The following is a 27539-nucleotide window of genomic DNA, read 5'->3' as shown; positions in this document are numbered from 1 at the left end:
GAATATAAACACGTGGGAAAATGGTAGTGCAAAATATCTTGTTAAGTCACTCTTAGAAACATATTTTTGAGTTTGAAGTGCTATGTTAAGATTTTAAAAATTATTTTGTAATTATTGAGACTGACAACAGATTAACAAAGTACCTCTAAAATAAAAATTACCAAATTAAATTAGAAAAATACTTCTAAAATAAAGATGACCAAAAATTAGTTAGCATGAGAATATTAGTTTTCTGTTGCTGCTGTATGTAACACATTACCACAAACTTAGCGGCTTAAACACACATCTATCATCTTACAGTTCTGTAGTTAGAGGTCTGACACGGACCTCGCTGGGCTCAAATCAAGTTGTTGACAGGGCTATGTTCATTCCAGAGGCTCTACGGCAGATTCTGCTTCCCTGTCTTTTCTTGTTTCTAGAGGCCGCCCACACTCCTTGGCTCACAGCCCCTTCCTCCACCTTCAAAGCCAGCAATGGTGCATCTCTCTCTAACCATTCTGCTGTATTTCACATTTCCTTCTGAATCTGACACTCTTCCAACTCCTGCCTCCACTTTTAAGAACCCTTTTAATTATGCTGGGCCCACGTGGAGAATCCAGAAAAATCTCCCCAGTTCAAAGTCACTGGATTAGCACCTTAGTTCCACCTGCAACCTTAATTCTCCTTTGTCATTTAACCCAACATATTCACAGGCTCTGAGGATTAGGACACAGACATCTTTGGTGGGGGCAATTATTCTGCCCACCATAATGAGATTCAACACATTAAATACACATTAAATAGACCACAGTTTAATATTTTTCCAACAGTTCAATAACTGTCATTCAGTTGCTTTAATCTACGGAATTTATTTATTTTTGTCTAAATAAAACCTATTAAGCTGGCCAGATACAGCAGTAACAAAAAAATGTAAAGAGATCTAAAACAAACTGCACAACATTACAAAGTAGTGGTTATTTGTGTGTCTACATGTATGTGTATATATAGAAACTATACATGTATACATGTGTTTTTGTAAACATATATGTATATATACACACATACACATAATTTTGAAGTTAATCAAGTAGTTCTAGAAAATTAATATACAACAAAGACTCCTGGGAAGGTAATGCTTATGAAATAAGCCCATGTTTATGATGATCTAAAATCAGTCAAAAATAAGATTTTTAATGAAGAACGTAAAGGATAAATTCTCTCCATGTTAGCTGTTTTTCCCTACTTGCTTTCTTCTTGCTTTCCTCCTGTTGTCCATATTAAACTTCCTTGTGCTCTCAAAGGCCTGCCATCATGTCAAGTGACCAGATCCCTTTTGGACAAGGTCCAATGACCAACCCCCAAACGTTTCAGTGCAGCTGCTTTGGAGGAAATCACTGAAAAATAAAGGCAAACCATCCGTGCGTTGTTCCCTGCAGTATACCTGTGACTGTGGAGAAAAAGGTCCTAATTCCTTCCATGGCTGAAACGGTAGCTTTGGTTTTAGAGAAATACTTTACTTTCAAGTGTGACCACTGCCACTGGCCAGTGCGGGCACCTGGCCCCAGCAGACTTAAAAGACAGGAATGTGGTAGTGGCGGTCGTTCTCCGTCAGCAGGGAGATCTCTGGCCACTCCCTGAGAGGCTCCTCTGGGTAGCAGACTTCAAAGTCCCTGGAGTTAAACTTGAACAGTCTGAACACTTTTATCTTTACTTCAAGGGAGTATCCAAGTATAAACATATCAATCTGGGGATGAGATGAAAGAGAGGTCACAACTACACGCTTTCAAATTCCTGCCTCCCACCACGGCAGGGGGGAGTGTTCCTCTGCAGTTTATGAAATAATCTACTATTGACAGACCTACCCATGAACCACTGAGTGGGCACAGAGCTAGGAACAAATGTCCATTGTGTGGAAGGAAGGGGACAAGCGTAGGAACATCTCTTGAGACTAGCATGAAGAAATCACAGGAAAAAGCTATTTGAATAAAAAAAATTAATGAAAAAGAAAGGAACGCTCACAATGAAAACTGCACTGTTTTCTAACCTATCATTTTAAATCAATTTGTGCAAAAACGTTAGATAATTTTGTTCACCCTCTGGGAAAGCAAAACAACACAAAAGAAACCCTTTCCTATGGGGATAAAAGCATTTTCTGGATTTAAGAAAATGTCAATTAATTTCTATTTTATCTGCAATAGGTAACCAAATGCTTTCCCGATGGTATCTCATTTTCCAGCTGGACTTTTTCCTGGTGAACCTCTGTGTGAGAGAACCTGTTATCATCTGAGAAAGCAGCACAGAGGTCAGAAAGGCTCCCAGAACTGGCTGCTCTCTCTGCCAGGTCTGGGGAGACACAGAGCAACCAGCACAGGGTGATGAGGGTTATTACTCCTCCCTTCCTCATTCTAGGGGCAATAGTATCAACCAACCACCTCTGTCCAGTTGGTTATATCACGGCTGTAAGTGACCCCCAAACACCTTTGTGTTCAAGTAGCTGAATACATAACATCCTTAATCAAACACACGTGATTCTTCCACCCCATTTACCTGCTCTAGTCCACACGTGTCGCCCACAGAATTCAGGTGATTCATCATGAAGCTCAAAGGATCCGATGATGTCTCCCTGGCAAACAAGAGTCTAAAAAGACTGGGAATGACCTTTTTCGTCTTCATTTGCTCATAAACTTCAGTGACTTGATATAGCATGATGAACTTTAAAGCTTCATAAAGTTTATATTCCAGAATGGCATCAGAAAAAAGGATGTTGCACATACAACCTCTCTTGTGATAATCTTTAATTCCATTAAATTCAGTCCACTAAAAACACAGATGTAAAAGTGAAATTTAGAAGGGTAAAGATGACTATATACACCAATGCGTAATTTTTAAAGTGCTTATAAAATAATCCAAAGATTAATAGAGGAGACTGGATCTTTTTAACTCTTTACTTTTTATCTTCTGGCACTATTTCCTTTTTTTAAACCACAAGTATATTGCAACAGATGGAATGTTTGTGTCTCCCCCAAATTCATATGTTAAAACCCTAATCCCAAAGTGATGGTATTAGAAGGTAAGGCCTTTGGGATGTGATTATGTCATGAGGGAAAAGCCCTCATGAATGGAATTGGTGCCTTTATAAGAAGACACCAACAAGCCTCTTTCTACCATGTGAGGACACAGCAAGAAGATGACTGTCTATAAGACAGGAAGAAGATCCTCACCCAAAACCCCACCCTGCTGGCACCCTGATCTCATCTCAGACTTCCAGTCTCCAGAACTGTGAAATATAAATGTTTGTTGTTTAAGCCACCCAGTTTATGGTATTTTGTTATATGGCTGTTATAGCAGCCCAAGCTAAGACAGACACATATACATATATATACATATGTAGACACATACATATATACACACCTATATAAAACTTACATTAACAAATTAGTTTAAATAAAATATTTTTTCAAAACAGTACCACCTACTTGTAATAAGCAATCAGTTTTCTAAAACTGCTTAGGATAGTTGAGTTATACAAAGGGTATTCCAGAAAAGAATAGTGCCAGCATTCTGTAACACTCACCAGGTACCCTGCACAGTTTAAAGCACTTGATGTGTATTAAGTCACTGAATATCCGTACAGGGTATACACTATTCATATTTCTATTTTCCAGATAAGAAAAGCCTGGCTCAGGAAGGTTAAGATATTACCCAACGTAACCTAGCTGATGGTAGGCTCACGATTCATTCCAAATTATCCAAAATCTGTGTCATTATTAAAAGGCAGAAAGAATGTGTAGAAAATGAAACTAGACCCTTATCTCTCACCATATACAAAAATCAAATAAAAAATGGATTAAAGGCCGGGTGTGGTGGCTCAAGCCTGTAATCCTAGCCCTCTGGGAGGCCGAGGCAGGTGGATCGCTCAAGGTCAGGAGTTCGAGATTAGCCTGAGCGAGACCCTGTCTCTACTAAGAATAGAAATAAATTATCTGGACAACTAAAAATATATATAGAAAAAATTAGCCGGGCATGGTGGCGCATGCCTGTAGTCCCAGCTACTCGGAAGGCTGAGGCAGTAGGATCGCTTAAGTCCAGGAGTTTGAGGTTGCTGTGAGCTAGGCTGACGCCACGGCACTCACTCTAGCCCGGGCAACAAAGTGAGACTCTGTCTCAAAAAGAAAAAAAAAATGGATTAAAGACTTAAAGCTAAGATCTGAAACTATGAAAACTACTAAACAAAAACATTGAGGAATTGCTTTAGGACACTGGTCTGAGCAAGGACTTCTTAAGTAACATCCTTAAAGCATAGGCAACCAAAGCAAAGTTGAACAAATGGGATCACATCAAGCTAAAAAACTTCTGCACAGCAAAGAAATCAGTCAACAAAGAGAAAATCCACAGAACAGGAAAAAATATTTGCAAACTACCTGTATGACAAGGGATTGACAACCAGAATATATAAGGAGCTCCAACAACTCAAGGGGAAAAAAAATCAAATAATCCAATCAAAATGGGCAAAGGATCTGAATAGACATTTCTCAAAAGAAGACATACAAATGGCCAGCAGGTATATAAAAAAATGCTCAGCATCATTAGTCATTAGAAAAATGCAAATCAAAACTACAATGAGATATCACATCACCCCAGCTAAAATGGCTTTTATTAAAAAGACAGGCAATAACAAATGCTGGGGAGGATGTGGAGTAAGGAGAACCCTCGTGACTGTTGGTGGGAATGTAAATTATAGTGCAACCACTACAGAGAACAGTATGAAGGTTCCTCAAAAAACTAAAACTAGAACCACCATATATCCAGCAATCCCATTACTGGGTATACAGCCAAAGGAGAGTAATTCGGTATACCAAAAAGATACCTGCACTCCCATGTTTATTGCAGCACTATGCACAATAGCCAAGATTTGGAATCAACCTGAGTGTCCATCAATGGATGAATGGATAAAGAAATTGTGATACATATACACAATGGAATATTTTATAACCACAAGCAGAATGAAATCCTGCCATTTGTAACAACATAGACGAAACTGGAGACAATTATGTTAAAAGAAATAAGCCAAACATGGAAAGACAAATCTCACATGTTCTCATTCATATGTGGGAGCTAATATTAAAAATAATTGATCTCATGGAGACAGAGAGTAGAATGATGGCTGCCAGAGGCTGGGAAGGGTAGTGGGGAAGGGGGGATAATGTGGGGGTGGTTAATGAGTGCAAATTATAGTGAGATAGTTAGACTGAACAATATATGATAGCACAACAACGTGACTAATCAACAGTAAGTTAGGGTATAGTTTAAAATAACTAAAAGAGTAGAATTGGAATGTTCCTAACACAAAGAAATGATAAATGCCTGAGGTGATGGATACACCAATTACTCTGATTTGATTAGTTCACATTGTATGCCTGTATCAAAACATCACATGTACCCCCAAAAAACATACAACTATTATGTACTCACAATAATTAAAAATAATAAAAAAGGCAGGAAGAACTTAGTCAAATTATTACATCTGTGCCATTCCAGTTATCAATAGGTGCATTCCAGAAAAACATTTCTGAACACCTTGTCTGGATCTTGCACCACACTTTTCTGGGGAAACAAAGGTATATGACTGGTAAGGTTTCCAGGCTACCCCATAGAAGCCTCCTTATCCTATAAGAGGCCTAATTATCAGGTAGAACAATGTTGCTGTCATTCATTACTTGGAAGGGGAAAGAAGAACGAGGAAAGGAAATCATTAGTGACCAGAAAAAGCATTTCTGCTTGCATTGCTTACTTTCCTAACATAGAATGATATGCCTGATATTAGAGAAAACTGGCTATACTTGGGATTTAGGCTTTTCTTCTTAGTCTTTTTCTCCTTATTTCCCCTAAACACTCACCTGTGTTTTCAATAATTCCACACATTTACGTAACTTCCCAAACACATTTGAACCCGTATACTTCTCAGGACCAAAACTGTACTGCTGAATCCAATTACACCCTTGTGAAAACAGCAGTTTTTCAGGAAGCTTGAAAAGGAAGCAGATGCCAACAATGATTAGTATCTCAACGTTTACTACACACAACTCGAAATATGACACAGCACACCGTCTCATCTCATCTAGCAATCTCCATTTAAAAGGACTATAACAACAGTTAAGTAAAAAGCATATAGTCTTTTGTTAATTTGTGGATTAAGTGATTTTTAGATCATATTCTTATTTCATAATATCACAAGTGATAAAAACCTAAATAAAGAATTGTGTCCATAGAAATATTCTTTTTGAATAAAATACTTACCAAACTTCACAGCTGTAGCCCTTTAGAAATTATTTTCAACCAAATGATGTTAGGGTCGTATAGTACCTCAGGAAACAGGCAGATTTTAGAATGATGCCCTCTAAGGTTCAAATCTAGCTGTCACTCACCAGCTGGGAGATTACTTAACCAGCATGGATTATTTCAACTCTCAGCCTCATCCTCCACTGTAAATTAAGAATAATATTGTCCATTTTATAGGGCTTTTGTTTGGATCAAATAAGATTGTGGCGTATATAAGAATCTAATCCCTTGTAGGTATCCAATATGTTTTCCTACCCAACTCAGCTTGTTGAGCCCATACAACCCTCTGTGTATGTTTGTATCTCTGTCCTCAGCAACAGCAACAGGGCTAGCACACTGCACACACTCGACAAGCATTTGCTAGATGAAAGGGAACTCATAAAAACAAGTTTAAATAAAAGACATTAAGGAAATAGAACCCATGTACCTCTAAATACATGTGCTTTATATTTCTTTGATCTTCCATTCTTAAATATACATCCTAGATTATGAATATTGCATTCAAAATAAAAATTAAGGTTACTCATCAAGAATGTACTACCTTACATTCAGAAAATAAGAAAACAAGCCACAAACTTGGAGAAAATATCTGCAAATTACATATCTGATAAAGCACTATATTCCACATATGTAAAGAACTCTCAAAACTCAATAATTCAAAAAAAGCAACCCAGTATAAAATGGGCAAAAGATTTGAACAGACATTTCTCCAGGAAGATAATATGGGTGGCATATAAGCTCACTAAAATATGCTCAACATCATTACTCATTAGGGAATGCAAACTAAATGCACAATGATACCAATTCACACCTATTGGAATGGCTAAAAAAACAAAGAACCTGACAATACCACATGCTGGTAGAATGTGGGGCAACTGAACTCCTACACATTGCTGGTGGGAATGCAGAATGGCTGAGCCTCTTTGGAAAACAGTTTGGCAGTTTCTTATAAAGTTAAACATATACCTAGCATACAACCAGGCAATCTCATTCCTAGGTATTTACCCAAAAGACATGGAAACTAATGTTCATACAAAATCCCATATGAGAATATTTATAACAGCTTTATTCATAGTAGCCCAAAACTGAGAACAATCTAGATATCCTTCAACATTCCATGGGAATGAATAAACAAACTGTTACATTCATGTAAAGAAACACCACTCAACAGTAAAAAAAAGACCAACTACAAATTCACCAAGGAATTCATGGATGAATTTCAAATGCATTATGCTAAGATGGAAGATTCAAAAAGCTACGTACTAGATGATTCCATTTATATAACATTCTGGAAAAGGCAAAATTAGAGGGAAAGAAAACAGATCTGCGATTGCCAGGGGCTGAGGGTGGGAGAAGGATTGACTACAAAGGTATTCAAGAGAATTGTTTGGGCGGTGGTTACACACTGTATGCATTTGTTAAAACTCATAACTATAGAGTGAAAAAGTGAATTTTACTACATTACCTTACTTAAAAAAGACAGAACCCCTCAAGAAAAGATAGTGGCATTAAAAAAAAAAAAGGAACACTGAGCACGACTATCTTTCTGAGATGGTTTATTTGCAAACTGACATGAGAGATAGAGGATTGGGTTAAATGGCCTCTAAAAGTTTCTTTAATCTCATGATCCCCTGAGCACAAAGCCACCCAAAGACCAGGAGTTTCTGAGTTGCGGATTGTCAACATGACATTTCCTGAGTTTCCAGGGTGAAGACATACCTTAACAATGTCTTTTTCTTTCATCCATGATGGAAAGGAGATGCCCCGGCTGAATATCTGAAATAACACTGATCTGAGAGCATCATAGTTATCTCTCTTGACTTGTCGAACACATTTAATATGATACCGCCAAAATAGCTCTTCATAAGCCTAATAGTATGAAAAGAGAAAGTTGTTGATTAATTCCACTGGACAAGAGAATAAAGAAAGTGAATTCACTGCATTTTCAGTGAGGTGTTCCTCCCAACTAAACTGGACAACAGAAACAATGATAAATTATGAATATGACCACATGTAATTTTAAAGTGACTCTCATGTATATAGGGTCTGTGACATGATATTTTAGATGAGAAATCCTGGATGGATTGACCAGGGTAGATCACTTTGGGCACATAATAGATGCAACCTAACCACAGTGAAAAATACTATATACTTTTAAGACCATGTTAAGGAGTACTTTAAATGTCCCCCTCCGCCTCCCCACCACACACCACTTTTTTTTTTCCTTTTGCTAGTGACAAGATTGGGCAGCACTGCTGGGAATATTTATCATGATTAGTCTAATGGAAAATTCTAAAAATCCTCAAAATATTTTTATGTCAGGGTGCACAATCCCTTCAAAGACAGTCTCCACTGTACATGCAGATGTTTAAGAGGCCAGGAGATAGCCAAAAAGAGCACAATGATCAAGTTTCCTAAATTATAGGCCTAATCTACCTAAGTCCTTGAAGACATAAGCTCTAGGTAAAAGACCCAAAGCCAACGTCTAGCAGCTGTTTGGCTTTTGAATTAAAGCCACAATTGTTATTTGCATCACATTTTGGTATTGGTTGATGTCTGGATTTAGCAAAGGAGAATGGAATGTTTCCTGATTTTGACAAATTCTATGTCTTCCATAACCTCCATAAACAGACACACCTTCCTCATCAACTTGGCACGAGGTGTTTCTCCTTTCCATTCTCTTGCACAATAACTGAGTAAATCAACTTCTGCCTCCACACTGAGGTTCCCTGGACCAAATAAAAAATAAAAGGCAGGTTAATTTTCCCTTTCCTCTCCCTTCTTGAGCCCTCTGGACCTTAAGAATAAAGAAACATATGAATGAAAATATTTACTTTTGAATTTTCTCTGCAGATATCCAATCCACCTGAAAAATAAAGGGAACAATAATATCAAAATTCTGCTTTGGATAGCAAGCATATATTCGAAATTTAAAGATGATATAATGACATACCATTTCAGCCGATGCCCTAAGTATAAATGTAGCCTCCTGAAGTAGCAGAGGGCGGCCCCCAGAAATGAAACTGCCAACATCACGGAGCCCTTTCCTAGTCTCCAGATGGTACCCAAGGCTTGGCTTGTAAGTAGTATCCAGTGATGAACCTGGTCACTTCCTAAAAAAATTACCAAAAAAAAAAAAAAAAAAAAAAAAAGGCAATTACCCAAGTCTGCTTTAAGAGAAAAGAAAAATATAGAGATGGGATAATTTTATCTGTAAAGTGTCTATCATTGATTTACATAAATATTTTTAAAGTATTCAAAAATTAAAGAAACACCTAGTCTTCCCATAATCAGTATTACATATAACATCTCTGTTCCACAAAATTAAAGGAGAATAATAAATACAAAGAGTGTGGGCTTCAGAATGTCTCAGACCTGAATTCAAAAACCTGCTTCCACTACTTTATCCAGCTGTGTTAGTACAGCAACCTAATTCCTCTTCTCTTGAATTTTCTTGACTATAAAATGAGGGTTAAAATAGTGACCCTGCTAGAGAAAGACAAAATTAAATTTTTAAGCAGAAGCCCAATGCCAGGCACATACTTGGTTCTTGCTGAATTTCTGTTGAATCCACACACAATTACAGGGGTTCAGTTAAGCCCCTGGTACACTGCAGGTAATCAAACCAGGTAGCTTCTAGTGATGCCTCCGATATCCACTTCTGCCCGTTTTTATCATTTTGAATCATTATAGCCCATAACATATGGCATCACTTTAGCAGCACAGGATGAGTGACTCAAACAGCAGGCACACAGACATCATTTCCAGAAAGTAGACCACTTAAAAACAAGAGTCATGAGATGGATTTAGAGATATACTGCCTATGAGATATACTGTGATTCCTGGTTTGACAAGAGAGAAAACTAGCAGTCCTAGAGAGCTCAAAGGGTGCAGTTGTAACACTTTGCTGTGTTCAGTAGATTCCCCACTATGTTATGTTTGGACGTGTAAAATGCTGAAGTACAAATGAGGAAGAGGACCTTTGAATAGTGGCCAAATCTCCTCAGAGTCATTGCAAAATAATTCCTCCATGGCACATGATTTAGTAAAATTCCAGTGATTAACTATAGTAAAAGCCTCATCAACACAGTATCTACAATTTTAGCATTTTTTTAATCATCTGGATATTTGATGTGCATTTATACTCTCAATAAAGAAAGAATTTGCCAGCAAATAAAAAAATACATTTACAATTACTTAAAACAGTATCTACAATTTTAGCATTTTTTTGTCATCTGGATATTTGATGTGCATTTACACTCTCAATAAAGAAAGAATTTGCCAGCAAATAAAAAAATACATTTACAATTACTTAAAAGGACATTTTCAAAAACAAGTGCTTATCTGTTTAGAATAGTTGATTAGCTATTCAAATCATTATATAATTACTCCCACCTAGAAATTTGGCAAAACTTTTTATGAATGTTTAAAAACATAAAGCTTTACTAGCTTTATATCTGTAATTTAGATTTTTATTAATTCAGACTGATTTCCCGACTCTGAAAATTCTGACATGTGCAATATTTTCAGCAAATCCTTAAATTCACGGAAAACTAAAATTTTGTCTATGTGATACATAATTTGTTGTAGCTATAAAAATTTTTTAGAAAAAATGGAATGTAACATGCTTTTACAGTTTTTTCATCATTCTAAAGTTGGACATCTTTTCAAATCAGTACTGAACATATGAATCTATAATAATCTTTTTAATGAATGCAAAATATTTTAGTACAGACTGTCCTATATGTAAGCACTGCCTGACTGATAAACTTGGGTTCCCACTTCTCACTTTTACAAACAATGCTGTGGCGTATATTCTTTTCTAACAGTGCTGTAGAGTCATGACAGCTTTTTCTAAAGGATGCTTTCAAGAGGAAATCCTAGATCAAAGGGTGTGCACATTTTTAGTTTTGACAGATGTTGGCACAGTGCCTTCCAAAACAACTCTGTCGGCTGACGCTTCCACCACAGGTAGGAGAGCACCTATTCCCCTAAACCCCGATACTGGTTATGATTTTGTTACAGCCCAAAAGGCTCACGGACTTAGATTTCTATTTATACCTTATGGTTCTACGTTATTTTAATACAGATGGTTTCAATTTCTCCCTTGAGGCTGCATTTCTGTAGTAATTGGTGAGACTAGGATTCTCCTGTACGTACTGGCCACGCACATTTCTTCTCTGAAGGGCCTCTGAGAGCATCCTCCTACTTCCCACAGGGTGGTGCTCATTCGTGTGTGGGCGTGGAGGGCTTGCAGTCACTGAAGTCGGGACTGGCTGCTTCCCCCTCCATGGGCACGTGCTTTATTTGTCACAGACTCCATCTACACTGCTGCATTCGTGTAAGTTACCAGCCAGCTCCTCAAGGAATTCGACATGAGCCACCTGAACCAGGGCCATCTCTATGGAGCACAGGGCCTCTCCTGCAGCTGCCCAGGGCTCCAGGGGGACCCGCTGCAGGTGACAGTTTTCCCCACTCACACATACTCTTCCCTAGCATCCTGCCCTCATCCTCAAAACTAAACTCCACCTATAATCCAAGAAAGAAATAGTGATATCATAGACTTATCAGGAAAAAACCCTAGAACATAAGCCTGCACTCTTGGCCTTGCTCTACCCAATGTGCCCACAAGTAACTCAAGCCAAGAAGGGCGAGGGAGTGCAATCACAGGGGTGCTGGCGTGGGTACCAGGGAGCCATCTGGGCAGGGCGGGGGGTACTTTGCGGGACTTGTGAGGTCACATGTAAGCAAGCAGGCAATGGCCACATAGTCATGTACAGCATCGATACAAGCTGTCACTCATAACGTTAGGAGTGGGGCTTCTAAGTCAAAGGGGAGGAAGTATAATGTTTTAGTAGGAAAGAGCATGACTTCACCAATAACTAAAATAGCAACAATGTAAGCTTTTGCTATGTGCCAGCCCCGAGCTAAGCATTTCACAGGGATTATCTCACTGACTCCTGTGAGGCCCTGGAGTCTGACCTCGTGGTTCCCATGTGATTTGGGGCAAGCGACTTCACCACCCCAAGCTTCAGTTTCTGAATCTAGGAATGAAGACAGTACGTAACAGAGCCTGGTACACAGTGAGTGCTCAGTGCATGTTTGCTCTTATTATCATCATGGAATCACAACATAGGAGACAGAGCAAAGGAAATGCTGGGAAAGAGCTTAGCACAATGTCTGGCCCACCATAAGTACCCTAAAAATACTAATTAATATTTTTATTGATAGTCCTCTGATCACCCTTGTTTTGCAGATGAGAAAACTGTGAGGGAGAAAAAGATTAGATAATGGGACTCAGCCAGGAAGAGGTAGAGCTATAATCCCAAAACAGGAGCCATGCAATGTGCTATGGTTTGACTGTGTCCCCAAATTTCACATGCTGGAAATTTAATCCCCAAATTCATAATGATGACTGGAGGTGGGCCTGTGGGAGGTAATTAGGATTAGACAAGGTCATCAGGGTGGGGCCCCAAGATGGGACTGGTAGCTTTATAAGAAGAGGAAGAGAGCTGAGTGACACACATGCTCCTGCTCTCTCTCTGTGATGCCTCCACCCTGTTTATGACGCAGCAGGAAGGCCCTCACCAGATGCTGGTGCCATGCTCTCGGACTTCCCAGCCTCAAGAACTGTCAGAAATAAACTTCTTTTCTTTATAAATTACCCAGTCTGTGGTACTCTGTTGTAACAACAGAAAACAGACAAAGACATGATGCTAGAAGTTTCCCACTTTACCACTTGGCTGTCCTGCCTCTGAATTACGGAACCGAGTAAATCTTCAAATCAGTATTGCTACAGCATGTAAAATTAAGACTCTTTAAAAGGAAAATTTAAAAAAGATTTTCTCCTGCCTGGGCCAATAACTGGATTACAACTTAAAAATGACGAGAGAAGAAAACAACGTAATGAGATACCTCACAAAATAGTATCATAATGACAATTTTGATGATCTCCTGAGTTGAATCTCATTTCCCCAAATACGGCTGAGAGGGGATAAAATTGTGGACATCAGAAGGCTCACAGGACTCCCCCTTCTGTCAGCCTGCCAAGGAGAATTCTGCAGTCTCCAGCCCAACTCCCTGCCCCAGAAGTGGGTGCCCACTGAAGGAGGTCCTGAGGCTCGGTGACTGCAAGGAAGAGAAACAGGAAGGAGAGAACATTCCATCCCCATGAATTCAGCCATTCTATGTAATAAAAAGAAAAGGGATTGGGGGTGGGGGCAAGTTTTGGCAAAGAAGGATCTCCAGGAAGTGCAGGTGGCAAGAGGCAGAAAAGAGAAGTGTTGCCAGGAATTATGGATTTGATCCTCTTCAATGCCTGTCAAGAATCACAAAAAAAAGAAATTTCTTTTCAATCCTTTTGAACTGAACCACTTGGGTGGTAGCTTATATGAGGCTGTATGCACAGCATAATGCACTTCTGCTACACTGGGAAGTATATTAACTAGGTCTCATGCACCCCCCATGCCCAGTCCTCAGCATTAAAGCATGCTGAGGCCCCAACCCACACGGGCAGAAGTCATGCTCAGTAGTTAAGATTTCCTTGAGGAATCACACCAGAACCTCCTGAAATCAACAATGTGAATACCTGAAACTACAATCTGGTCTGTGATCACACAAACTATATATGGCAGAGGAGACCACTGGCTAGAACTATAAAAATAAAACGGGGGCACCATTTCTTGTGGTAAAATTCTATTTAGTTTTTTTTTTCCATTCTCTACAATATACCCAAAGCTAAAGTAATTCAAACATTAAAACAGGAAACCAAAAAGGAAAAAAAAAAAAACAAACACCACCAAAACCCTGAAAACAAAACTAAAAGACACTGAAGAGCCGGAAACCGAGTGATTGTGCAGACGGCAGCTGCCTCAGGAGCCCCGGGCTCCCAGGACGTCACAGTCTCTCTCTCATGGAAACGCAGCAGCATCTAGTTCGCCTCCCAAACCTCCAGTGCTGTTCCAGGTCCCGAATAGCAAATTCTTTACTATCTCTACTTCCGCACAGGGGGGCTGCACAGTCTTCAACCTCGTCTACCTCCTCTCCCAGTCTTATTCACATCCGGCACCAGCACCACGGCGCTTTCTCTCTGCACACAGACGCTGCCGGCAGCCTCTAGCTTGTTTCCCTTCCCTGAAGCAGAGGTGGTGTGGGTCAAGGGCTACTGAGGGAGCTAGAGGAGGCTATCAAGACTGAGCTAGGAGGACATAACAGGCAATTTGATTTGGATGTTTGAGGTAGCAGAGAAAGCGAAGACATATACATACAGTGAAATCACCTTACTAAAAACATTTAAGGTAAAAGCACTACACTTAATAAACACGACACCTATTCTACCTGCTTCAATGCATATTACGGTGATTCGGCAGGAGAGGGAAGAGAGACTGATGGAATAGGAAGTGACCGCGAGACACTCTCTCCACGGCAAGAGAGGTGGGAAGACGGGGCGAGGTGAGCATGCAGAGGTCACGGCACATCTGAGGTGTCTGCAACCCTGCTCCCTTTGAAAAGGGGAATGTGGCTTTCGGGTGATTCTAACCAAGGGCAGGAAGTGCCACATAGAGGAGTAAACTAAAGCCAAATGGTAGTGGAGAGGACAGGGACAGGCTGGGAATGCATTCCTCCCCGCCCCTCACCTCATCCTCACACTTCCTCCCACCGGCAGGGAGGAGGTGAAGTGAAAAGATGCACTTGTCCCCTCAGGGAACCCCTGGTCTGCAGGCAGGAGCCCTCCTGAGAGCAAAGGCTGCTGGTCAGCTGGTCTAGGCAAACAGAGCCTCCGGCTGCACTCCCCAGGGTGAGCGCGTCCTGGAGCCCAGGTGGCAGGCTGACCTCCACTCCCCGGCAGGCCACCTGTCTCAGAGGCTTTAGTTTCTCATTAGGCCTCAGTGTGGCTCTAGAGAGAAGTTGGCAGCTTTCAGTGTGGGAATGGATTGCTTAATTCTGAGGAACTCAGAGGCTTGAGAATAAAGCAAAGTAGTGCACATTAGTCTAATAAATTAAGCTCTACACAGACAGAATGAAAAACACACAGAGCAATCCTCGTAGGCCATCAAGGTTTCTAAGTAATCTGGAGCACACGGAGTCTCAAAAGATTTTTAGAAGTCAGCACAGCAGTGAGAAAGAATGGCTTAAATTGTCTTGGTTCTTGCAAAATCATAGGTTCAGTTTTTATACCAGTTATGAGGCAAATATACAGGAAAAAACACCCTCTTAATAAACCCTTGAAATGGCAAAAAGACTTTCTAAACTCTTGTATTTGAGGCATTAATGCTGTTCAATTAAGAAACAAGTTTTCCACTCAGTAAAGTACAATAAACAACAACTACAAGATCAGTATCACCGAGGAAGAGAACCAGGTGGAAGGTTTTATCTTGAAAGTCATGACCCGCAGACATTTAACTGTAGCCTGTCATGCAACCTCCTTACACTGTCAGCACTGTCCCCACAGGACGGGGCACGTTTCACACGAGGCTCCTGTTAAACTGAAAAGTCCCAGTAAACACAACAGGAAACTGCTCCTTACCAAACGCTGAGGATTTTGTGTGTGTACTTTTAATAACATCATAGCTCAGAGGTTTTTGTTTTTGTTTTGACGGACACATCTTAAAGGTAAGTTTAATTTTCTAATTGTGTGTAGTGTTTTTAAAACCCACCTAACTATAAGAACACAAAAGCTGTAGGTGGGATAAGGTACTATAAAAGAGCAAGTTGTAATTCCTTCTGTGAAATCACAGAACTCAGGACTACTTTATCCAACCGCACAGGCATCCCTGGTCTGAGAGAGACAATAGGTTTGGGAAAACAAGCAAAGGAGTCTTGTCTTCATTCTGCCATATTCTAGTTGCAGGGCCTTGGACAAATCACTGTATCCTCAATAACCGCCAAAAGTCACCCTAATGGCCAACATGTGGTGGGAACACAGGGTTGGAACAAAATTAAACAAAAAAGCATTATCCCAATGTAAACCATTCAGCTGAGTATCTACTACAATCTCCCCACCATCTGTCATCCAATCAGTGCTTACAGACCTCTCAGCTGGGAACTCACTCCTGGTCGTAGTCCATTTCCTTTTTGGAATGTTTCCCTCTTTATTGATCAACAGCTATCATTATTCTATGAACACAGATTAAGCCAGGTGGGCCAGGTGCTGTGCCAAGATGAACACGACAGACTGGCCTCTCCCAGCATGGACTCTTGATGGACCCTCAGTGGGGATGGAGCACATGAAGGCAACATGCCAGGGGACAAGGCAGCAGCTCCACAGGTGACGGAACACAGGAATCTGCCCTCGACCAGGTCGGGGAAGGCTTCCCTCGGTGTGAGGCTGAGCTGAGATCCAAGGACCGTCAGGAGATCGCCAAGCGAAGAAAGTGACAGGAGGCTGGGGAGGCCTGAAGATCCCATTCAAGATGCTGATGTTTAACTGAAGAGCAAGGGAAGGCCCTGCAGGGTTTTAAGTAAGGGGCTGATGTGATCAGATCTGTAGCCACACTTGAATCTACCACTTGGGGTCATGAAGAACAGTCTGATTCCTTTTGCATATGGCAGCCTTTTAAATCTTTCATGAAATCGCAGAGTTCTTGGAGCTGCAGGAGCTGGAATTCTACTCGTTCTCCAAGGCCTCCCCTGTGTTCCCTGAGCACTTCATCCCCACTGCGGCCAGTTCAGAGTATTCATGACTGTCTCCCCCACTAGCCTGTGACCACCAGTAAGGTGAGCGCTGACTCTTAATTCACTGTGGATCTGGTCCTCTGAGGAGCTGTCATGAGCACATTTTATTTCTTAAGTGAAGAAACTGAAGCCCAGAGAAAACAAGTAGAAGTCTGACCTGGAACCCCATGTTCTGTCTCACAGTGCCCTTTGAAACCAACTGCTGTACGTGCTACCTTCCCCTGAGTAATTCTCTTCCAAGAATGAAAACAATCAAAACCACAAACTCTGAAAGTCTGTCATTTCCACTCTGCATATTTTCCTCTTCTAGGTTAGACATCTCCCACTTTCTCAACCAGTCCCCACAGGGTATGGTTTGGGGGTCTCTTCATCGTCCAGGTCACTCTTCTCTGAACTCATTCCACAGGGAATGAGTTCCTGGGGGTATGATCCCCCCAGGGCAGAATTCAACATGGTGCCGCCTTCTTTCTAGATCAGGGGTCAGCAAGTTTTTTGTGAAGGGTCAGAGAGTACATATTTCAAGCTTCATCAGCCATAGGGTCCCTATCCCAACCACTCAACTCTGCCCTTATGTAGGGAAAGCAGACAGTACATGACGCAGCTGTGTTCTAATAAATAAAACTTTACCCATGGACACTGAAATTTGAATTTCATCTAATTTTCACACATCAGGAAACAGTCTTCTGTTGATTTTTTTCCCAACCATTGAAAAATTAAAAACCACTCTTAGGTCATAGGCCATATAAAACAAACAGCAGGCCAGATTTGGCCCATGGACCATAGCTTGCTGAATCCTGTTTTAGACCATACATTCAAACTAATGCAGCCTGTGATTATATTCATATTACATAGCTCCAAACAAACAAAAAACCAAAAAGCCATAGCCTCACATTCAGCCTGCTGTCGATTTAAAGTCCTCTGTACTGCGCTGGGGTATGTCCCCATCTTCACTGTCTTCCAGTTTCCAGGTGAAGGGGCCTTCCTGGAGGCAGGGCCCTGGCCCCGCACCCCCTCCTTTACTCCTTCCTGAAAGTCAGAGACTGATCGGACTGGCAGGTTTAGAAGAATCTCCTGGGCATGCTCAGCTCAGCCTCTCCCCTTCTCTCCCTCCAGACCTGCCTGCAGAGAAGGAATCCCTGACCCGCTTTCTCCGCGGGAGGGAGGCCTGGGGTTTTAGAGGTGAGTTCAGCTCCAGCACTACTAGTAAGCCCATCTGGCCATACAACTAAGACATGTGGATTTTATCAGTCATTGAGCTGACTCTAAAAGTTTTTTAAATCTCTGATTCCCATGTCAGTTCAGAATGTGGGAATCAAGTGGTTATCCTGATCCCGTGTGCAAGTTCTGTGCCTGTTAGACCCAGTCAGGCCTGACGTTTCTCCCTGCGGGATTGCATGCCAATGGGTTTGGCTCACTGCTCCAACCTGCCAGGGCTTCGTGGCACATGCTCTCACTCAACTCCTAGGCCTGTCACGTTAGACTTCTACATCCTAATACAAATCGTTTACGAACACGGTGACTAAAGGTACACTCTCACACAAGCCACTCTTCACTTTCAACCCGCAGCTAATTTTTCCATTAATCAGAATCATCTGGGCACTGTTGCTAGTAGTTACTAATCCTTCTATTGGCCTCCCTTCCCTAATTCTGTTTTCTACTCTGTAGCCAGTGTGGGTTTGTTTTTTAAAATATTCAGTGGATGTGTCACCCCTGACTTAAAAATTTCCCCATGGCTTTTCTTATTTGTAGGGAAGACCCGCATACTGGAAGTCATTGGTGTGAGCTGGAAAGGCCCCTACCGAGGTGCGAGAAAGGTAAAAAGTGGTCATCAGTCATGGTACCAGCCTGGCCAGAAGCCTTGGGAGCTGGTTCTTCTGTAACCAAGAATACTGGCACCAGGCAGTGCTCCAAGCCAAGCCTGAGCCGTAATCTCCCACCCACCCCTGGGACCAACTGGGAAGCCCAGATCAGCCCCCACTGGGTTCAGTGTGATCTTGCTGATGGAGCCCCACCGCAGAAGCCTCCCTGGCCGCCTCCCTAAGTCTTTTACCTTCTCCTCTCACAGACCCAGCTACCTTGACATAGGCCTGTAGGCTGCTCTCCCAAAAAGAAACCAAAAGCAAACTCACCAAACTTTATAGAGCATGGCTACCCAAAGTCTTTGGAGCAGCAACATCAATACCACCTGGGGACTTCTTAGAACTACAGATTCTCAAACCCCATGGAAGCAGACTCTGCACTGTGTCAAGATCCTCAGGTGACTCGTATGCACACTGACAGCTGAGAGGCACTGTTATGGAGCCCTGGCTCCACCTGTGGATTTTGATTTATTGAACTGAGGCCTAGGTAGCTGTCTTTAAGTCCCCAGGTGATTCCAACATTGCCAGTGTTGAGAAACACTGCTACAGAGTAAGGGCACCCTCTATCCTTGGCCGTTTCTGTTATCTCAAATATATCACCAGATGCCAATTAATTTCCAAAGTTACCATTAGAAGAAATCAGGCCAGATAAACAAAAATCCCATCAGTCAAGTAATCCAACTGCAAGTAAGTGTTGCTTCTGTTTTGTGCCCCTTTCCCTTTGGCCAGCATGAGGGGCTACTTTCACTAGTCAATTATTTTTCTATGGAGGGAGATATGCCTATCTAAAAATGAACTTTTCTGAAATCAATAATGAAGAAAGGAACCTGACCACTAACGTGGCCTCCAGGGAGGGTGGCCAACTCCTCCATGTTTGCTTGGGATTCTCCCAGATTCAGCACTGAAAGCTCCACATCCCGGCACATCCCTAAGTCCCAGACAAGTGGGGATGGCTGGTCACCCACTCAGGGCCCCTCTCGGCCTGACCCTCACCCCTCCCTCTTCTGTCATCTCTTCCTCTTGCACCAAGAGGACAAACAGCTTTCAGTTCCTCCAATAGCTCACTGCTGCCTCCCCGCCTTGCTTTGCTCGTGCTCTTCCCTCTGTCTGGAACATTTTTCTTCCACCCGTGGCCTAGTTCATTCCACTCATTCCCCAGCTCTCAGCTCAAACGTCACTTCTCTGACCATTCCCAACCCCCAGGCTTGAGCAAATCCTCTTTTTCCTCTTTCATAAGCACACGGTGTCCTCTTCACAGCACTTGTCACAGTTTATACAATTGTGTTTGTGTTTGACTAGTGTCTGTCTCCCCTTGTAGACAGTAAGCATCTTAAGGACTGGGGCCGTTTCTGTTTTCTCTCTGCGTTCTTGGTGCCTAGGCACACAGAAGACAGTTGATAAATATTTGCTGAATGAATGAAATGACTCCAAGTAGTCAGGATCCAGTCCATGTGTCCCCATGACAGAGACTGCCAGATTCCCCCAGAGTCTATTCTCTCTCCTCCTTCCATCAAGATCGAACCTGGACTTTTGGCTGGGCACTTAGCTACTTGGAATAAAGGCTGGTTCCATCCTCCCTGGGTGCTGGGTATAGCTGTGTGAGTGAAATCTGGCCAAGAAGTGCACTTTTCAGAAGGGCCTGTCAGGAGCGGTGTGTGTGTGTCCCTTGCCCTTCGTCCTCCCTACTAGCTGCAGTGTGAGTGTGATGAATGATGCTCCAGCAGTCATCTTGTGCCAAAAGGTGACAGTGGGCAAGGAAGCCCTGCACAGTGGACAAATGAAGTGGAAGGAGCCCACCCCAAGCCTGGGGAGCTACCTCTCTTTGATGTGAGAGAAAGAAACACATTCACTTATTTGAGGTTGCTCTGTTATTGCACCATACCTAATCCAACTAACAGCCTCTACCTTGATGGTCCCTTCTGACTTTTAACGTATGTATACCAGGAATAATGAACCACCAGTGCATTTTCTCTTCCCTTAATTATACCCTGTAAATATAAAGCAGGAAGTGAGAATGTGAAGTGGTCACCTAGCAGGATGGTTTCAGGGTAAAGAGGAGGAAACTCAGGGAGGCAGGAACTCAGGTCTGGTCTCCGAGAGAGTTGAGCCATTCTGGACCTCAGCTTCCTCCCCTATGAACACACACAAGGAGGCCAGGCCACTAACTGCCATTTGCCTTTGCTTTCCAAAGGCCTCCTTATTTTAACACGTTTCAGAGTTATGCTGGAGGGACAGTCATGTCGGGGCACAAGGCACAGGATTTGAAATAGTTGTGAAATAACTGACGTTCAATTAAACTCAAAATGTACTCAAAGCTTGCACCATAGGAAAGATGCCCTAAGTATGTACAGAACATACATAAGATCTTGGCAAATGTCAGAAGTTCGTGCTCGGGTCCACAGACCTGTTAAGCCAGTCAACCTGAAAGCACAGTTGTGGTAAAGAGCCTTTTCCGCAAAAGGCTTCCATGGAAGGGGCCAGTTTCTACAACACGGTGAGAGAAAAACAAAACAAAGGAATGTTGAGGAGACTTGGAGGGAGGAAGAGGGAGGACCGTACCTTCTCGGGATGAATGAATTGATTACATATGGGAGAAGAGCAGGACAGTGCAAGGAAGAGCAACAAGCATGGGCTGTACAAGCCTTCCATCAGGACAAGCAGCTAACTACCCCAAATTGAGTTTAACAAATATTTTTAAAAACAAAATGGAGGGATATATAATGGATAGAACTGATCTAATAAGCTCTTAATTCAAATGACTTTTCATAGCTCATAGGAAGAAATCGATACACCTGTGACTTGCACTGTCTCAGGTACAAGACTGAGGGTCCCAACATTTATATTAATTATTCCTATTCCATTTTAAGCTGTGTGGCCAACTAATCCTCCGCTACAAACTGACCTCCAAGTTCATTTTGTAAATGCCAAGTAAAATGACAAACAGTGGATCTCACCCGTTGACCAGCACAGGCCGGCTCCACTCAGCCTGCACCGGCACTGGCCTGCCATGCTCCCACCCCGCCTTCCCATCCGCCTTTCTGCATTTCCACCTGTCCAAGTGGTTGATGTGAAAGACATAGAGAACTCAGTTTTCCTCTAACTGCGAGGCCTTCTTGCCACAGGTCAAAACATACACTGCCAATGTGCCAGGCATTATTCTAAGACCTAGGGATAAATTCTCTCATTACCAGGCAGGAAGGAATTTAGTTCACTTTTCTTAAACTTGGGAGACTAAATGCTACGGAGAACCCTCTACACCTGCAGTCCCCAACCCCTGGTATTGGTCCACGGCCTGTTAGGGACTGGGCTGCAGAGGTCCACCACCCCCCACCCCGCGGAAAAACTGTCTTCCATGAAACTGGTCCCTGGTGCCAAAAAGGTTGGGGACCGCTGCTCTATGTCCTGGCAAAAGGACATTTAAATGTTCTTCCATTAAGTTAATTACAAATCAAATAAATGTGTACACAACCTCAATTTTGAAAACAAATTGTCCTCCTAAGTAACTAAACATTTACCAAAGGACTCACATGGACAGAACAGAAAGGAAAGATATGCTGGTCGAATATACTACAGCGTGTCCCAAAAGTCTCCAAACAAATTGTTCAAAGCACACCTTCCGATAAGCTTCCACCACTAACTCCAATGCCTGTCTCCATTCCTGAGCCATTCAGGAACTGGTTTGCACCCACCAAGGCTGTCCCAAGCAGAGAGAGAGAGGAAGGTTATCTCCACTGTGATGGTACAGGAGAGGGTGGTATGCTTCTCTTTTTTTTTTTTTTTTTGACAGTCAACCCTTGGCATTTAATGAAATTCTACTTCTCTCTGAACTGCAGAAGGACTCTCTTGATGAACTGACTTCCAGTTACATCATTGCTCCCTCTGCTAGAAGACTAACCCTTATAAGCACCACATGCTAACCAATTGTGCCAGTGGAGCTACAAGACTAACTGTAATATTCATTAAAAACCAGTAACAGAACAAGAGGAGAAAGAGCTAATAAAGTACTTTAAATTACTATGTGTCTACTCATCCAACAATTCCACACTCAATGTCACAGTCACCTGGTTACATCAACAAAAGATTTACTATTAAATTCTCAATTTAGAGATTTATCAAGCACAGAATTTTACATGCTACAGTTTCCGAATTTTTGTTTATTACCTAGGAATCCAAGCAACAGTACTAACAATGGTCCTTTGTCTCCTAGAAATGAACATAAACATTTTATCATCCTCTTAATTTAAACATGACGGCACCCATCTATTCTGGCTCCAATCAAATGGGAAAATGAAAAAATGGAATATTACTAGCAGCGGTCCCCAACCTTTTTGGCACCAGGGACCAGTTTCATGGGAGACAAATCTTCCACAGACAGATGGGCAGGCGGCCATAAATAAAGGTGGATGAAGCCTTTGCTCAGCCGGAGGCTCACCCTCTGCTGTGCCCCACTTCCTAAGTTTCACGGAAGACAATTTTTTCACGGATGGGGGAGAGGGCTCGGTGTGGGGCCAGGGAGTTGGGGACCACAGATTACTAGAACAAAGGTTATTGGAAAAATGAGAACATATACAAAAACTTTTTCCTGTTGATTTATGGTGAAGTAACATTTAAATGTTCTTCCATTAAATTAATTACAAATCAAATAAATGTGTATACAACCTCAATTTTGAAAACAGATTGTCTTACCCAGTAACTGAACATTTACCAGGGGACTCACATGGACAGGAGAGAAAGGAAAGATTTTCTGGTCAAATATACTACAAGGCGTCCCAAAGGTCTCCATACAAAGGGAAAATTTCGTAATGAATATTTTGTAAATTAAGATGCATTTAGCTACAATTTCCCATTTTCCCTATGTACAGCACACCCTGTAGTTCAATAATTCCTCTAAAAGTTGAGACTTAAAATAGCCACGTATAGGGAACCACATATATAGGAAGTTTTAGCTCAGTAATGAAAACTTTTTCATAATCTCTCTTCTCCTGTACCCAGATCTGTGAGACTTATCTCAAGCAACAACGGTATAAAAATGATAACCCAACTTTAATTCAGAACTGCTTAAATATGATGAAGTAATATTGGAAATTATGGAGAACTCTCAGGTAGAAGCCAGAACTCTATTTCAGGAGACAGAAGCAAGCAGATGGTTAAGAATCTGTTAGAATTTGTTGAGTCCCATGCTAGGGTTTGAATCCTGGCCACCACTCAATAGCTAGAAACCTTAAGCAAATTTTGTGACCATTCTGAGCATCAAGAGTGGTGATCGTAAAGATCATGTAAGGCTATCTACGGTCATGTCTCCATGCCCACCACCATAAAGAGAACTCAAATGCCCACTGTTATTGTGACAGGGACAGGCACTGGGTGCTACAGGCACAAAGGAGGGCACCCACCCCACTCTGGGGAACCAGCAACGTCTCCTAGATGAAGCTAAGTCTACCTGGGACCTGAGCCAGGTAAAAGGTCATTTTCAAGTTAATAATTGTACCAGTCAAGATTTCTATTTAGATAAAACATATGGCACCAGAAATTACATTTTATTTGGTATTTAATTATTTCATTTTTACAGAAATGTAAAAGAATAAAAATGGGGTCAACAGGCAGCAAAAAATGCATCAACTATGTATGGAGCATTTGGTTTTAAGCATTCTGTTGCATGCATGTGTTTTTTGCTGCAGTGTGTTTTTCCCCTAAGCCCTCAAACTATTTCTTAAAGAAGGAAAATATTTCTCTTTAAGGTTACAATTAGCACACAGAAGAACCACAGCTACTCATTCCTCTTCTCCTGGGTACGCACTACCCACCACCAGCGCCCCCTCTATTCCTTGTTCCGCTCCTTGAGAGCAAAGAAAGGCCTTGAAGGCACTTCATCTAGAATAAGCTCACAATTCTTAGCACACCGTTGGCAGTCCATGTCAAGGAGGGAGTGTGTTCACCCCACACTCTCATGGCTTCTATTGCCACTGGCCAGTCACTGGGTCATTATTGGTTCCCATTTGCCTACTCTCCTTTGGAACACAGAAATGCTCACCAGATAAACTCACCTGCCTGCCCAGTGACTACCTGTGGTTGCGCATGGGAACAGGCCAAAGACTGCTTTCGGTGGGTGAGAAACATGTGTTTCATACATAAAGTCACTCCCACTTGAATGGCTTTGGATTAACAAAATCCAGACTATTGAGGAACACACCTTTGAATTAGCAGAGAAGTCTATGTGGAGGTGGGTGACCTTGTACAAGTTTGTGTGTAATGTGGTTTCTTAAAATGTGGATAAAAATAACAGCTACTTCATAGTATAAGGTAGTGATAATAATAAGACCAGCGTCAGCCAACATTTGAGTGCTTACTATGAACCATGAACAACTGGTTGTAAGCACTTTACATGTAACAAATGAGCTAAGACACAAGAAGCACTAAAGTAGTCATTACTGTTATTGTTAAATTTTTTGATTTAGCATTAGACCCTTTTCCCCAAACAAAATCTTACCTAGAATAGCAGTATAAAACACAAAAAGCAGAGCTGCTCTAAGTATAGCTAGAGTCGGGGAACCAGGCCCATAGGTTCCTCATTCCACACGGAGCATTCCTGTTCTCCCAGCGCCAGCCCCTAAGGACCACCAAGGAGTCCTGTGGCTCCGGAGAACATGGATGAAAACTTGAAGGTCACCACTAAACAAATGGAGATGGGCAGTGGTGGAGAGAACCACAGCAGAGCTGAACCAATTGGGACAGTTAATGGCCTGAGGCAGGCCCGAGGCAGGAGCCAGGACAATTGAGGAGGGGTGGTGCACACATTCCCTCCTTAAACACGGAAGTCTAAAGTGTCCTTCGAATTGTGAGCTTATTACACTGTAAGACCAGGTCTCCCCTGCCTGATAGGTGATGGTGTCTTCTCTGGGCTTCAGGCACCGCACTAAATGATCTTCAATGCCTCTTCCCCCACCTAATATTCTGATTCAGACAGTGTCTTTGCCGTAATATTGTGCACAGGTGCTTAGTCCATGATTCTCCAAATCCAAACACTTTCAACAAGAAAGAGTAAAAATATGGCACCAAAAAAACTCCACCCCTACCTCTTCTGTGGGTTTTCTTCTGTTGTCCATTTGCTTTTACTGTCAAATGTTACCTGGTACTACTTGCTATTCTCTCAAAAACTAATCTCGGTCTCTCTCTGGCCAAAATAGAGGTAGTAGATAAGAAAGCTGTTCCCATTTTAGCTTTGGGAATTGATTTTAAAACTGTTTTGTTTTTTGGCCAAACATAACTGGCAAAGAAGAAGAATTATGCTCCTAAGCCTTCAGAGGTTATGTTTTGGAGAAGAAAAGTTTTCCATAACTTGATCCTTGAATCACAGTCTTCCTCTGCTGCACACCAACTGCAGGTCCCACAACTGGAAAGAATTCACCTCCCTAGGCTCACAGCGCTGGCACGCCTTGAACTTGGTGCAGAGAAAGGAAAAATTACCGGTGATTAAGCCGGGAGTAGGCACCTTTCTACCTCCCAAACCAGCTTTTTCCAGCTGTGCTCCTACCCCGATTTCCAACTTTCCTTTCTCTGCCAAACTAAGGCAAGGAGGAGGGGAAAAAAAAATAACAGAATAAAAAGTTCAAACGAATACACCCACAGGAAATATTTAGCTAATTCTATAATAACCCAAGGTGCAGAAAGGTTGAAAAATGAGTGTGGGAGGTAACTCAATCACAGAATTGTAGACTGGGAGGGGCCTTAGGGATCGGCTAGCCCAACGCCCTCTTTTCTGGATGAGGACAGAGCAGTTGTGACTTCTACCTAGACACTCCTGGGCAGAATGATGTCTACACCTCATGTCCTTTCTCCCAGAACGGTGCTTGCTGTGTGAATTAAAAGCTCCTGCTGGGCCAAGGGCAATTAATAAGCATTCCTAGCACCTGACAACTTCCCACAAACGCTGCAGTACCTGCGGCCCCGCACAACTCCCTAGTGGGCTCACACCCCTGCCGGGCCACGGGAATGCGTTCCCTCCAAACTGCGAGGCGGCCACGTTCACCTTCCCTGAAGTTGGCCAAGGAAGCACCCTCCCCGCTAAGCGGGCGAGGGCCCAGCCACCAAGCCAGAGGGCAGAGACGCCGACACCCAGGACTTGCGAGCGCGACCTGCTGCCACACTTTGCTGCTGCTCTTGTCCGGGGTGGATTTTTTTTTTTTTTTAAGCCCGCGTTTTCTCTGTCGTTAGCAAGCCTGCGAAGGTGTGCGCCACATCCTCTGCCGGCAAGGCGCGAAAGCCGGCAACTTCCCTCCGACGCCCGCCGAGTTCTCGGCGGCCCCCGGCCCCCGCCCCCGCCCGGGCTGCCCCGCGGCTCCGTGGGACCCCCACCCCCCGCGTACGGAGGGTTTCTTCCTTCCAGCAACCAGCCTCTCCCGCCCAGCCAGGCGACCTAAACCGCTCTGCCCCGAGGGCAGCTAGTTCCGTAGTCCCCTGCGACCCCCGGCCCGACGCAGCTCCAACCCGCAGGTGGAGGTGCGGCCCGCGCCCCGCGCGTCACCCCGCCCCGCCCGGGGCCCACCTGCGGCGGAGGCGCGAGGCCGTTCCTGCTCCCGCGCCCGCGGGGGGCTCCTCGGCGCCGCCATGCCGGCCGCGCGCTGCACGGGCGCGGAGCCTCGGCCGGCGGCTCGGTCAGACGCAGCGGCCACCCGCCGGCGCCCGGGCTCG

The 27539-nt window shown here is 42.8% G+C and overlaps 1 protein-coding gene across 1 annotated transcript; it reads right to left on the bottom strand.

Annotated features, from left to right (window-relative positions):
• Positions 1-769: 769 nt before the first annotated feature.
• Positions 770-27539, bottom strand: OTULINL (OTU deubiquitinase with linear linkage specificity like). Its single transcript, XM_045565950.1, has 8 exons — positions 27394-27539; positions 9272-9431; positions 9153-9184; positions 8956-9047; positions 8038-8187; positions 5877-6005; positions 2527-2796; positions 770-1723 (listed from the first exon to the last, which is right to left on the bottom strand). The coding sequence occupies exons 1-8, from the start codon at positions 27455-27457 to the stop codon at positions 1550-1552; spliced, it is 1071 nt and encodes a 356-aa protein (XP_045421906.1). The 5' UTR covers positions 27458-27539; the 3' UTR covers positions 770-1549.

Source organism: Lemur catta, chromosome 12 (assembly GCF_020740605.2).
Source record: "Lemur catta isolate mLemCat1 chromosome 12, mLemCat1.pri, whole genome shotgun sequence".
In the NCBI taxonomy this organism is placed as follows: domain Eukaryota; kingdom Metazoa; phylum Chordata; class Mammalia; order Primates; family Lemuridae; genus Lemur; species Lemur catta.
The sequence above is the reverse complement of the archived record's forward strand: the minus strand, read 5'-3'. Positions and strand labels throughout refer to the sequence as shown.